At 44.1% G+C, this 13,386-nt stretch overlaps 1 protein-coding gene across 2 annotated transcripts; it reads left to right on the top strand.

Moving 5' to 3' along the window:
• Positions 1-2,613: 2,613 nt before the first annotated feature.
• On the top strand, positions 2,614-13,363 carry anxa6 (annexin A6). Of its 2 annotated transcripts, none has more exons than XM_035649242.2 (25): positions 2,614-2,815; positions 3,666-3,721; positions 5,548-5,632; positions 5,758-5,852; positions 5,967-6,080; positions 6,161-6,251; positions 6,346-6,425; positions 6,537-6,593; positions 6,979-7,072; positions 7,508-7,603; positions 7,699-7,757; positions 7,872-7,994; positions 8,084-8,142; positions 8,429-8,507; positions 9,170-9,251; positions 9,347-9,441; positions 9,610-9,723; positions 10,200-10,290; positions 10,611-10,690; positions 10,852-10,905; positions 11,009-11,102; positions 11,190-11,285; positions 11,405-11,463; positions 11,719-11,856; positions 12,926-13,363. In XM_035649242.2, exons 2-25 carry the CDS (start codon positions 3,719-3,721, stop codon positions 12,983-12,985), a joined length of 1,998 nt encoding a protein of 665 aa, XP_035505135.1. In that variant the 5' UTR covers positions 2,614-2,815; positions 3,666-3,718; the 3' UTR covers positions 12,986-13,363. The 2 variants fall into 2 exon arrangements, with proteins under 2 accessions (XP_035505135.1, XP_035505137.1); XM_035649244.2 differs by having other exon boundaries at positions 2,615-2,815; positions 11,719-11,841.
• Positions 13,364-13,386: the final 23 nt, after the last annotated feature.

Raw genomic sequence — 13,386 nt, 5'->3', positions numbered from 1 at the left:
GGGCCTAAGTACCTCTGACCAGACTTAAAGCTCGGGCTTCCTATCCTATCAGCGGAGGAGACCTGAGACATCATCTTTCTCCCACTTACAACGATGCATGTCCTTTCCTCTCTTCCCAGGAGACTTAATGACAACTTAACTTCTTGTGACCACAACACCCGTCAGGACACAGGTGACTCCAACGACTCAACGTCAAACCAGCTACTATGCACGTGCAGTGCAGCTTTATGGAGGGTCAGAGGGTCAGAGTGAAGCTCAATAAACGTGCATTGATGCGTTATCTGTTTTGCTTGTACAGAGGCATGTTGGAAGCACTGCTACTGATAAAATATTGTTGTCAAACATTAAAAGTAAGAAAAGAAAAGAACATCTTAGGACATGGATTTGAGCCTGCCTTGCTGAGGGTAATCTTAAGCAGTAGATAGTTCTTTACCTTGTCCTCGGTCCCACGAGGAGTGACTGGCGAGTTGAAAACAGCGCACTGAAGCAAAAAAATATCCGTGCTGTTGACTTGGATGAAAGAAACATGATTTTGTTTTACTGCGATATATACAACACTGGCCTGTGTGACCCTCCCACTCAATGGAATTACTTACAAAGTAGCCTTTCTCACTGCCGACCAGTTTGGCTCATAATGTGCTCATTATTGCATGCAGGGCACAGGGTGAGAACTGTGAACAGCAAATCCTATTCAGAATGTCAAAAATGCTTTTGTGCTCACTTCATTTGTTATCATGTTTTGTTTGCATGGGTTTTTATTCACTTTGTACTTTCACATGTGTGAGGTTGTAGAATGAATAAGTAGATTTTAGGGGATATAACCTGTATTTTGCGTGATACATCAGTTTTAATCACATAAAAAAACAAATTGATTTTATGGATTTTTTAAACTTTTGAGTTTTGGTAAATCTGCATATATCTATTCTGTGAAATCCTTTATCCAATCCCATAAATTTATTTTAAACTGGTTTAAATATATGATAAAAAATGTGAAAGATCTCTCCCCATCGCATCACACGCAAGAGACACCTGCGCGGTCTGGACTTTCCTCTCAAGCCACTCGGCTAGAGATCTGGAGGAGCATATGTCCTGGCACTGCCACTCGTGCTCCTTGCTAAACGCAGTGTTCAGCGAACGCATCTCTGACGTTAGCAAGTAGCTTGGTGAGTAATGTGTCAACATGAGACCCACACCTCGGCTCTGATGAGGCTCGGCCATCCATTGTTGTTGGCATCCACATGCACCAGAGTCCCAATTGATGCTGCGAAATCCTCGAACCCTTGATAATCTCCAGCCTTCACAGCCGGAGCATTCAAAATGACCTTGATTTCTCTTGACATACCGTTTGGCCACTTGAAGTGGGAAACTGAGGTGGTCACGGAGGATCTGATACTACTAGTCCTCAGTTAGATGTTTGTCAGGTCCAAACACACGGTCCAGGCCCATGTTTTCAGCATATTAATAAAAGTCACTTTTTCTTCCTGAGCTCAGTATTGTTAATTTAGGCTTGGGCATGCCAAATGATGAAGCGATCGCTGTCTCCATCAAGCCGGGCATTGTATTATTATCTGGAGGGCAGACAGATGGAGGAAACTGCTCTGGGTGGGACTGTTGGAAAGGAGGTTGTGCAGGATATTGATGATATGAGGGGGTGAGCAGGCCGCTTCTCATGATCAGTTTGCAATGCATTTTCGAAGCACAAGAGGTCAGTATACAACAATTGTAATCACCCATCTCACTCTGAAAACCAGTGGAGGGGGGAATTAAAGTCGTCTAGGATAGTATGATATGAAGACACAAGAATAAGCGGAGAAGAAAGCCAAACAAGCGTATTCATTTGAAAGACCCGAATAGAGGAATGAATGAAATAGGGCCATTCATGATGTGAGTGGAGGTCTGGTGATGTCATGCAAACACTGATAGTAACCACAAAGATAGTGTGGCTTCCAGTCACGATGAGTCATGGCTCTGCTATGATGAAGTGTGAGAGTGGAGCCCCTTCTTCCACGACGTCACCTCTGATCCTCCCTCCCACTACTCTTCACACACTATCAGAATGTCAGCGTTAGAAAACAGCAGGTGGAGCCGTACCTGCGTAGTATGAGGACAACTGCTACAGGGGGGGCAAGGGTCAGGTTGCCTCAGAATTTGTGAATGCTATAGTTCACTTCTTTCACATGTTGGGACCCCTTGCCCCCCTCACCCCCAGCTATGCTGGCGTCTCCCCCACGTTAACTGGAATAGGAGCCTGACAGGACAGAAATAGAGCAGCCGGAAGTGGTGCTCAAATCACATTTGGCGTCTGTGTTGTGACTAAGATCCAAGTAAAGCTTAAAGTGATAGTGTTTTTTTCTCCAACTGTAACATGACCTCTTTTATCTGTTGCTGCTTCTTCACGTCTGTAGATGTTTTCAAATAGATGTCTGTAGGGGGGGAATAAAGCCAGAGAGGAAACTGCTGGTGTCTGCGTTTTTGGCATACAGCAGCAGTTGCAGATAGGTTTGCGTAAAATGATGCGTAATTCAAGCGCGCTGCCTCCGTCCGTTACATTTCCGTTAGGACTGGATGTCACCCGGTTTTCTGTAACACACACACACACACAGACACACACACACACACACACACACACACACACACACACAGGCTCTCTTTGGAGAAGCGCCGCGAGAGAGCGCTGCAGTCGCTGCGTCACCGAGGACACGTAGCGGGACGGACGCTCTTGAGTCTGACCGGAGGAGACCGACCGGGTTAGCGGGGACAGACAGAGGCAGCAGGACCACCCTCACCCAACACCGACACCCACTGCACACAGACGGTAAGCTTTCTCCTCTGGTCCGATCTCAGACTGCTGGAGATACAGCGGGGAAGTTTGCTGATGCGTCTTTACGCCACTGTGCCAATGAGTTGCAGCAGCCAGCGAGGTAGCCCCCCCCTGGATTTACTTAAAGCTAATGAGTAAATGTGTAAAATAGATAGTTCAGTGTATCTAAAACTGTTAAAGTTGATGGGGGAAGAAATATAGTTGATATAGTTAGATATAAAGCCTGTGAAGTCTATTCAGAAATGTGGGGTACAGAAGAAGAAGGGTGTGGCTCAGTAGGGAGAGAGAGGCCTGGTCCCCCCCCAGACCCTCATGAAGTCGAAGTGAGCATGCTATTTTTAGAGAGCTTCTCTCCATCTTAAACAAACAGTACAACGTTTCAACCCAGCATTGAGTTTGAACCCGTTTTTCTTCTCTGAGGAAAAATATGAACAAAGTCTAAATCTGTCCAACATTTGTGGTTCAAACTGATATCATCTGGATTTTGATTCATTTTCATTGTAACGTCTGAGAAGGGCTATGTGACAGTTATAGCTGAAGTCCTTTCCGTGCCTCCATATGCTTAACTGCATTATAGGTTTCAGTGTGCCCGAATGGAAAACGTGACTATATAGCTTTTCCTGCCGGTTGGTGCATTGCAAATCCCATCATAGGTGAACATGAGGTCAAGTCGAATAGAAAATGCTCCCCCTGTTCTGCGTGTATGGTGTTGCTGTTGTACCGTGTCTCTTTGCGACACACTTTCCCCACACATCGGAGGGGAATGACACCTTCACTGGGCCATGGATGTTTCGCAGTGTTGCTATCAGGTCCTACATCAGCGTTTCTCTCTCTCTCTCTCCAGGCCCCGGACTATTGATTCCTGCACAGTGTTGACACAGAAGACCAAATATAGAGATGGTAAGTGGACTGGACCTTCCTCATCTTGCATTATGTAAGTATGATGTGGATTATATTGTACTGCAGACCAGATCTCGTGTCTGGAACGTGGAACGTGGGTGGTTCTGTGTACCGTTGAATGAGGCGTGGGAGAGAGTGAGGCCATTTTCCTTCCACCTGTCATGATTTGAGCCTTCCCCATCCTAAAGGCAGCAGGGTAGAGTGTCGGCCCGGCAGCATCTTTCCAAAGTTAATGGCATTGTGGAATTATTTAAACCTTGTGGCAGGCATCCAACGTTATTGTCCAAGCTGTAAGTCAGAGCCCTGACATTCGGCTCCTGCCTGAGGTGAAACACGCACTTGCCATTGATTGTACTCTGGACACTTGTGGCCTTGGCAACGGAAGAAACAACGTAAACAGCACCCGGTGCGGGAGGAAGGAGTAGAAATTAGGCTCGTAATATTAAATCCACATTAGGGCTGAAAAGTCTGTTGCTTGGGCTAATGTATTTGTAGGGCTGTTGCTATGCGGACGAGGCCTTCCAGCTGTCGTGAAGAGTGATGGTCTTTGTAGTGAAGCAGAGGATCAGAGCGTGTGCAGTGGCCCCTCCGCAGGGTGGAGAGGCTACTTTGGCTGTCTGGCTCAATGCAGCGGTAATCTCTACGGCAGCAGCTGCCGTTTGAGCCTCAATATGAAGGCCAACTTTTCCTATTTGCCAGAGAGAAGGCAGAGCCATGATCATAAATGTCAGCCATACATTTCTCTATGCTTTACAAGTTTCTCGACATGCCCAGGGATGTTCCTGTATAAACTGACTTATTTCATTGGATTTGAGACATTGTGTGTCAGACCCATACAAAGAGAGGTGCTCTGAGGGAAACCTGACTCCCTGCCACTCGTACGCACCCGCTGTCCCGCCCCCCAACCCACGTACTGGACACACACACACACACAAACACACACACACACACACACACACACACACACACACACACACTGCTGGGGGTGCGACAGGTGCAAGAAGTCAGCTGCTGTAATGGCAGACCCGGCCACACCTCTTGTCCAATCGTCCTGCCACTGCCACTTTAACTTAAAGTCCTCCACTCACCCACTGCTAGACACTCGACGTCATTTGCTGAAAAAGAAAGAAAGCAGTTGGCCGTGGCTGGGATGAGCAGCATCTCTGCAAATTCCCTACATTTGTTGAAGGAACAAACACTATCATGCTTTACACTCTGTCGTAACCTGCAGGCACTGAGGCCCAGTGTGGCTTTGAGCCAAATACTGATACCAGAGATTCACTCACATTGGTTCCATGGTCACAATTAGCACATATGATTATCTAAATAGTTTGTCACTTTAAAAGCACTTAGTACAAACTAAAGCAGAGGCTGATATGGTACTTTGGTCAAAAACAGACTTTATTTCTTTAAAAAGCAGGCCTGTTCTCCTGGCAGCACCTTTATAGGGGTTTTTTTTCTACCACAAATTCTGTTGCTATGACTTTCCCTGAGTCGTGGCTTGTAGCCTCACCTCAGTGAACCACAGCCCAGTTGGCTGCTGTTCACATTAATATGACCCATGGCCACAATTTAAATCTAAACATCCTTAGAAATCCTGTTTCAGGTGCACAGGGGTATTTATAATATTCACAGATGCTCAGATAGAGAAATAATGTGACCATTTCTTTTAGAAACTTTCTATACCTATAGCGTGGAAAGTTCTGTGTTCATGTTTCTGTCAGAGCTCCAAACATCCTGAACACCACTGTACACTATGTCCTCTAACCATCTCAGTTCGAAATGTCTCACCTCTGGAAAAAACATTTGAACTATTTCTCTTACAGGTGTTCCGAGGCACAATAACCGATGCTGCAGACTTTGATCCCAGCGCGGATGCTGAGGCCCTTTACAATGCTATGAAAGGCTTTGGTGAGTGCCCAGCTTATCATCTCTCAACTTGCCCCACCTGATTGACGACAATACAATCAGAGATGAGTTTATGACATGTGACTAAGATGCCGTTTGTTGAAAACGTGTGTCCTTGTGTCACTCAGGTAGTGACAAAGAGGCCATCTTGGACCTGGTCACCTCAAGAAGCAATGCACAGAGGCAGGACGTTATTGCAGCATACAAGAGCAACTTTGGAAAGGTACAGTAATACATCTCATCATCACATTATTCATCTTCATTTTCTGTTTTATATAGCAATGCCGCATTGTTATTTCCTACACCTTTAGACAGAAACATAATGTTGTTTCTCTAGGACCTGATTGATGATCTGAAATACGAGCTGACAGGCAAGTTTGAGCGTCTCATCGTCTGTCTGATGAGAGCTCCGGCCTACCACGATGCCAAAGAAATCCACGATGCAATAAAAGTAAGACATTTACCTCTTATTCAGTCACATCCAGATGTAGCGGAGGCTACATTGTATTGACGTTCACGCTCTGTTTTAAGGGCGCAGGAACAAATGAGAAGTGCCTGATTGAAGTTCTGGCCTCTAGAAACAACAGACAGATACATGAGATGGTTGCGGCATACAAGGACGGTAAGGCATGTTTAACAGGAAGTCCGCTTTGAATGAATAAATCATTTGTTAAGCACCTGTCGACATTTCACATTAATATCTGTCTGTGATTAAGCCTATGGCAGAGACATGGAGGAGGACATAATCATGGACACTTCGGGCCACTTTAAGAAGATGCTGGTTGTTTTACTTCAGGTCAGTTCACTCAGGAGTTGATGTGATCACCAGCGAAGTGTCCAGCAGTCACGCAGCTACTGTCTTAGCCACAGTACATTTAACCACCGACTGATGTTGCTATGGTTTCAGGGGACCAGAGATGAGTCAGGAGTGGTGGACGCAGACTTGGTGGAGCAGGATGCGCAAGTGAGAAAGAGAAAGATTTAATGGCTTTTTGACTCAACGCATCCATTAATTAGTTTCAGTGTACTGAAAACTGTTGGTAATAAAACATCATCCGATGGAGTCAGATGATAGTAATGTTCCTCTTTGAAATGTTTTTGAAAGGTTGATGACCTCGTATTAATGTACGAGAAATTCTCTATGAAAAATCAAGTTAATCGAAAATGTGTTAATCAAAAGAGGTGGACCTAGTGACCAACATTGTCATGCCTGCGAAAAACTCCCTGTTGGCAGTGTAAGATGAGGTTACTAATTAAGGAAAACATGGTCTGCATACAATGATAGACTTTGGACATTGTTTTTCTTAGCATTATGTCACCCTGTGTTCTCTCTCCTCTACTGTACATAGGACCTGTTTGCAGCAGGAGAAGAGCAGTGGGGGACGGACGAGGCCAAATTCATCATGATCCTGGGAAACCGCAGTATGACCCACCTCCACATGGGTGAGTGCGGCCCTCGGGGAAAATGACCACAACAGCGAGGCATCCGAGACATCCACACTGTAACTGGCACTTCAAACGTTGTTGCAAGAGCGTAATTGTCGAGTGATGAGTTGTAGTCAAATTCAACACACCAACACTCCTCCAACACGGAGGCCTGCTCTTCAGAGAGGAAGTTTTAATATGATCATCACAGGGAAAAAGGCAATTTCTCTAACTGTGTGATAGCCTTTTCTTTTCTCTACAGTATAGGCTACTCACCTTTTTGTGAATTCAGTTTGTTCCAAGCTATGGGAACTTTTATTTACTTCATGCAAAAGTAAATTGAAGCAGAATGAAGACGGAAGCAACAGCTTCTGCACAACAATCCATTCAGTGCAACATTAAGATTCAAACACAAAGTGATGTTGCTTCGCCGTCCGTCTGCTGTTTGTTTAGTTTTTGACGCATACGAGAAGATTGCAGAGACGTCCATCGAGGACAGCATAAAGAACGAGCTGTCCGGAGACTTTGAGCGGCTGATGCTCGCCGTCGGTATGAAGCACACTGTCATTTTTGCAGTGCCCTCACTTCATTACTGGTTTTGGCAAATGTCAGGTGTAATGATGGCCTCTCTCCTGATATCACAGTGCAGGGCATAAGGAGCCTCCCCATGTTCTTTGCCAAGCGCCTTTACAAGTCAATGAAGGTAATGACACAGTCATTAGAATGGATTTTTACTTGTATATTCAAATTGGGGAGGACTACTAATCATTGCCACATTCTCCTGCCCTACTGCACTTGTCCTCTCCCTCATTTCCAGGGTCTCGGTACAGCGGACGACACCCTGATCAGGATCATGATTTGTCGCTCTGAAATAGACATGTTGGACATCCGAGAGTGTTTCCGCCTCATATACGAGAAGTCGCTTTATAACATGATTAAGGTTAGAAAAAAAAGCTTTTCATGTGTTCTTATGTAGAGGTAAATATGATTTGACACTTACATCATTTTGGGGATGTTTGACCCTATCAGGATGACACATCTGGGGATTACAAGAGGACCCTGCTTAATCTGTGTGGAGGAGATGACGAGTAAGTTACATTGCAGACTGCGGCAGCGGCCAGGTGGGGGCGCTAGAGCATCACCTCTCAGGAGTTAATGTTTCTGAAATATTATAACTGCTTAAAAAAATGGAGAAGCTTGCGGTGAATGGATCTGTCTGGCAGAGTTGAAAGACTGCTTCCAAGTAAAGTTACAAAAACAAACTTTTTCCAAAAAAATAATAGATTCCACTTTCTAGAAATGCACTTACCTTATAAGGCTTGTGGTCTCTGGCTTTGCTAAATCTGCTGTGCTGTGTCAAACTGATCATTACAGCTTAGCTGGAGAGTTCTTCCCTGAAGCTGCTCAGATAGCCTACAAGATGTGGGAATTAAGTGCCATGACCAAAGTCCAGGTTTGGGCCCCCGTTTGCTCTCGATTTTGATGTGTCATTGCATGTTTTGGCTTGGCAGGGGCATGCATCTTAATTACATGCCGGCCCCCGTTGATCTGCATCCTGCACTCCCAAAAAACTTGTGCTGATGACTCTGCGATGAGTGCACAGTGAAGGCTTTGTCTAACAGAGGACAGGATCACAATGCCGCTCACTGAAATACAAATAGTTTTGTGTCACAACGTGCTTGTTCGCTTTGCCTCGTCCGAGGAGCCGACGATTGTGAAAAAGGTCTCAGCATTTTTGTTGACAAAAGGTCGTCTCACTAACGCTTTGTGTGACTCCGTTCTGTTTCAGCCTACCCACCTTTCCATTGTTGCTGGTGTCATGGCTTCTCACCTCGGGAGGTCACAATCCCCCGCAAATGTCAAGAGACTATTATCAAAAAGCTTAGCATTCTGTTTTTATGGTTGTGATCGTCTTCGTAGATTTTCAACAACACTAAACATTACATGGAGATTTACATTTTGCATGCTTTGCAGACCTTTGCATGTTAATGGCTTTAAGCTCACACGTGGTGTATTTGGTTCAAGGATAACAGGAACCTTTTCGCTTTGCCACTTCACGTTTATGTGTATGTGTAAATAGGGAATCTTCTAATTTTGTCATTTCCTCTATATCAGCTCAGGCCAACAGTCCGCCCTGCATCCAGTTTTGACCCTGCTGCTGATGCACAAGCACTGAGGAAAGCTATGAAGGGATTCGGTACGCAGCCCCCGGAAACTATTACACATTTAGATTGCTACTAACATTTTTCAAAACACATTTTGCAACTGTTATTTCCTATTTCTCGGCCACAGGTACAGATGAAGATGCGATCATTGACATTGTTGCACAGAGAAGCAATGCCCAGAGGCAAGAGATCCGACAGGCGTTCAAATCCCTACTGGGAAGGGTGAGAGAGATGAATAATTGAAAATGAATCAAACATGAATGAAGATGCAACTTGGAACATGTCTGCCACCTATTCAGTTTTTGCTGCACATTTACATCTGTTGGATTAAAAAAACTTTTTTGTCGTTTTTTGCTTGAAATTGTTTCCTGATTGATCTTTGATTCTCAGGATCTGATGAAGGACCTGAAGTCTGAACTGTCCAAGAACTTAGAGAGGCTGATCATCGGGCTCATGCTGACCCCGGCAGAGTTTGATGCCAAAATGATGCAGAAAGCAATAGAGGTGCAGCTGATACAAGACACCTAACACAGAACGTGTTTGGAAGTCAAATAACTTAGCATTTTATGTATTTATACCTCATCAAACACTGACTGAATATCCCTTTGTTGAAACCTCACCCTTTGCCGCTAACAGACAAAAATCGAGTGGAGAGGAATTTGCTCATTGGAAGGCATAGATACAAATAAACATACAGAATTCAAATCAACACCAATCTTCTGTTAATGAAAATCAGTCTTTCTCATTGACTTAAGGGCATGAGGTGTGCAACACGGTATAACTAAGGTCTGCCATTAAAATACAAATGGAAAAAGAGTCAAAACATGGATTTTGTCAGTGTATATATGAGGACATAAGCTTCACTCTCAGCAGTCTGGTGGTGCTTGTTTATGTGGTTGGTTTTTTTTTGCTGTTGCTGTTGTGAAACTGCTTGCCGCCTTTTTGTGGCCAACACTCACTCTGAAAGCTAATTTTAACAGGGGGCTGGGACAGATGAACACGCTCTCATCGAGATCCTGGTCACCAGGAGCAACGAGGAAATACTTGCCATGAACGCTGCCTATCAGGATGGTGAGTTTATACCCCAAAGATGGCTTGAAAGTCTCTTTCTTGTTTTAGAAAACTACTTGATGAAGAAAAGAGAAAAACAATTCTGCACATAGTTTTGATGAAAGAAGGCCGAACTTCATATCAGTGTTCACGGTGGTGGATAAAAGATGAAAGAATTAACTTGCCTCTTGCAGAGGCCTCCAGACCTCTCAAGTCAACAATCTGCGAGTCATAACTTGGGTCCGGCACATTGTACATCATACACGACGTTAAAGAAGACGTGTTAGTCACTAAATTCTCTGACACTACTATGTGCAACACATCTTTTTTCTCCTTCATAGCCTATAAGAAGTCTCTGGAGGAAGCCATTGAGTCGGACACATCAGGCCTCTTCTGCCGCATCCTTGTTTCTCTCGTACAGGTAATGTTTCATGAGAACCTCAGCTGACACTTTCTTTCACAATAACTCATTGGAGAAGAATAACAAACGATTCTATCCTTTTCCGTAGCTGTTAATATTTAATAGATTAAAGTTGTGCATTATTACATTCTTTTGCATATCACCTCCTTTACTCTGTTCAGGGCGCAAGAGAGGAGTGTCCTGAAGATTTGGAAAGAGCCAATGCAGATGCTCAGGTGATTTAGTGCAAGACTGTGACATTTTATCGCGTTGAAAAAGGTGAAATAGACAAATGGATTTAAATGTTTTGTTCAAGCGCTTCCTCCTGGACCTTTTCAGGAACTGGCCGAAGCATGCAATGCCGACTCTGATGACATGGAGGTGAAGTTCATGAGTATTCTGTGCACCAGGAGCTTCCCACATCTCAGGAAAGGTAAACTGCAAGGCGGATGGATCACAACGATGGAAATTTTTTAATATTTATTTATACATAACTGATCATTCTCTTCTCTGTCCGCAGTAATGCAGGAGTTTGTCAGATACACCAATAAGGACATTGAGCAAACTATCAAAAAAGATATGTCCGGGGATGTGAAAAATGCCTTTTATGCAATAGGTAATGACCAACTTTGACATTAAACTTTCCCTCCTTGGTGCGTCATGATTTTTTTCTGCAGACAATCTCTACTCTGTGACTCCACCTCAGTCTCTGCTCGCTTTCCCTTTGCCTTGCAGTTCGCAGTGTCAAGAACAAGCCCTCTTATTTCGCAGACCGCTTGTACAAAGCCATGAAGGTATTTATTCACGAGTGCTGTAAAGTATGAGAAGTTTACACTATTGTATATGTCTAGCTGCAGGCCTGTAATACATCACCAGGGCCTTTGATACCAGCAGCAAGTGATAAGGTCATATTTGTTGGTGCATGTAATATACGTATATACAGGTTTTGTGTCTTATTCTACCATGACTGGTACCACTCTCTCTCAGACGGTCGCAGCTACTGTAACCCAATAAGAAAAAAACAAAGTATCTATTGATCTCTCCCTCAGGGCCTGGGCACAGACGACAGAGCCCTGATTCGCATCATGGTGTCCCGCAGCGAGATCGACCTTTTCAACATTCGCAAGGAGTTCAAGGAGACGCATGACGTCTCCCTCCATGAATTCATCCAGGTAGAATCTATGATCGTAAGTCTCAGACATTGTCTACTAACACTCCTGGCTGGCTTGCTGTGTTCTCATGTCATGCTCGTCTCTGTGGACTTTTTTTTTCTCTCGTGGCCTTTGTCGTGCTCTGTAACTGTGTGTGTGTTGCACATCCTTCTTCTGCTGCTGTGGTAGGGGACAATAATCTATAGCTTCCTGCGGTGGACTATGGGTCTGTGACCACTGCACAGCTGTTTAGGAATTTCCCTTGCATGCTTTTGACTTCCTCTCTATATCCGCTGCGTGATTGGTTGACAGCCGTAGAGACAGGAAGTAACCAGAAACAGTTCTATAATAATTTACAAATTAAGTCAACGTGACACAAATACAACACAAACAAGTAGGGTGCCCTCGATTGGCTTTACCAGAAATATTATCAGATAATGCAGCAGCAAAAATTGCCATATATTAGATGATTTGAAGTGTGTGTTCAATGAAAAAATTACAATATTTTGCACATTCTGTACAAAAGGACAGTGCTTGAATTAAATAGCCAATTTTAGGACTGTCAGGTTGAGTTGCGGAGGAGACTTTGTTTCAAACAATTTGTCAAATACAAAGTATTCCAAAAATAAACTGGCAATTTCTAATACAGTACAAAATGTTAGTGTCGCTGACATCTCAGAGTGAACAGGCGCATTTAGAAAGAAAGTTTACACCTTTAAATACACCTTGAGTTACCATCAGACAAGCTGTCCACCTCTTTCTAGTGTTTTATGCTAAGCTAACCAGCTGCCGTGTGTAGATTCATATTTACCATACAGACATGAGTGTCTATCTTGTCATCTAACTCTCAAATAATTGTAATTCCCTCTTTACGAAGACTTTTAATATATTTGTGAAGATGATTACGAAGATGGGTGACTTATTGATTATAATAGGTTTTGAGAGTCCTGCTTGCTATTGTGCGAGTGATGTGAGAGAAGTAAACCCTGCTTTCCAGTTGAAACTCTGACGATCGAATGTACTCAGCGGACATGAACACAATGAGCTCAGTCTTTTTCCATGAACTCAAACTTCTACGGTGTGCGCTTTTGTCATCGCTGTTCAGGGTGACACTTCAGGAGACTACCGTAAAACGCTGTTGATGCTCTGTGGAGGGGAAGATTAAACTCGTCACGTCCCTGCAGCCTCGTTCACAGACTTCGATGACAAACCATGAGACGGAGAGTGATCACTCAGTGAAACTGTGGTGGTAAGCGTCAGCACCTATTGTTCCTAACTGCTGCCACTCCTCAGCCAAACCAAGTGGCCTATGACCTCCCAGCCTCCCATTGCAAGTTTCCTGCTCCCATGTTTGATCGTCCCGCCCGTCCGGATGCTATCTTTCTTTTTTACACAGCCCCATGTAACTTTAGCACAGAAAGGAGCTTCACATGTCCATCCTATTTGAGACTAGTTGGAACACAAGCAGTGCCTTTAGAGTGTTGGCCATCTAATGAATACTGTGATTTTAAGGTATCAGATAAATAAACTAAATCTAAAAATGTGTCGTCTGTTTTGTCTTTCCTC

This window comes from Scophthalmus maximus, chromosome 9 (assembly GCF_022379125.1).
Source record: "Scophthalmus maximus strain ysfricsl-2021 chromosome 9, ASM2237912v1, whole genome shotgun sequence".
Classification (NCBI taxonomy): Eukaryota; Metazoa; Chordata; class Actinopteri; order Pleuronectiformes; family Scophthalmidae; genus Scophthalmus; species Scophthalmus maximus.
This window is presented reverse-complemented; position numbering and strand designations above follow the sequence as displayed.

What these genes read in the sequence shown, in the direction of transcription:
- anxa6 (XM_035649242.2), top strand. An exon ending in GCCTTTACAAGTCAATGAAG is followed by an intron (nt 7,758 to 7,871) that starts GTAATGACACAG and finishes CCTCATTTCCAG; the next exon opens with GGTCTCGGTACAGCGGACGA. An exon ending in CTGTGTGGAGGAGATGACGA is followed by an intron (nt 8,143 to 8,428) that starts GTAAGTTACATT and finishes TGATCATTACAG; the next exon opens with CTTAGCTGGAGAGTTCTTCC.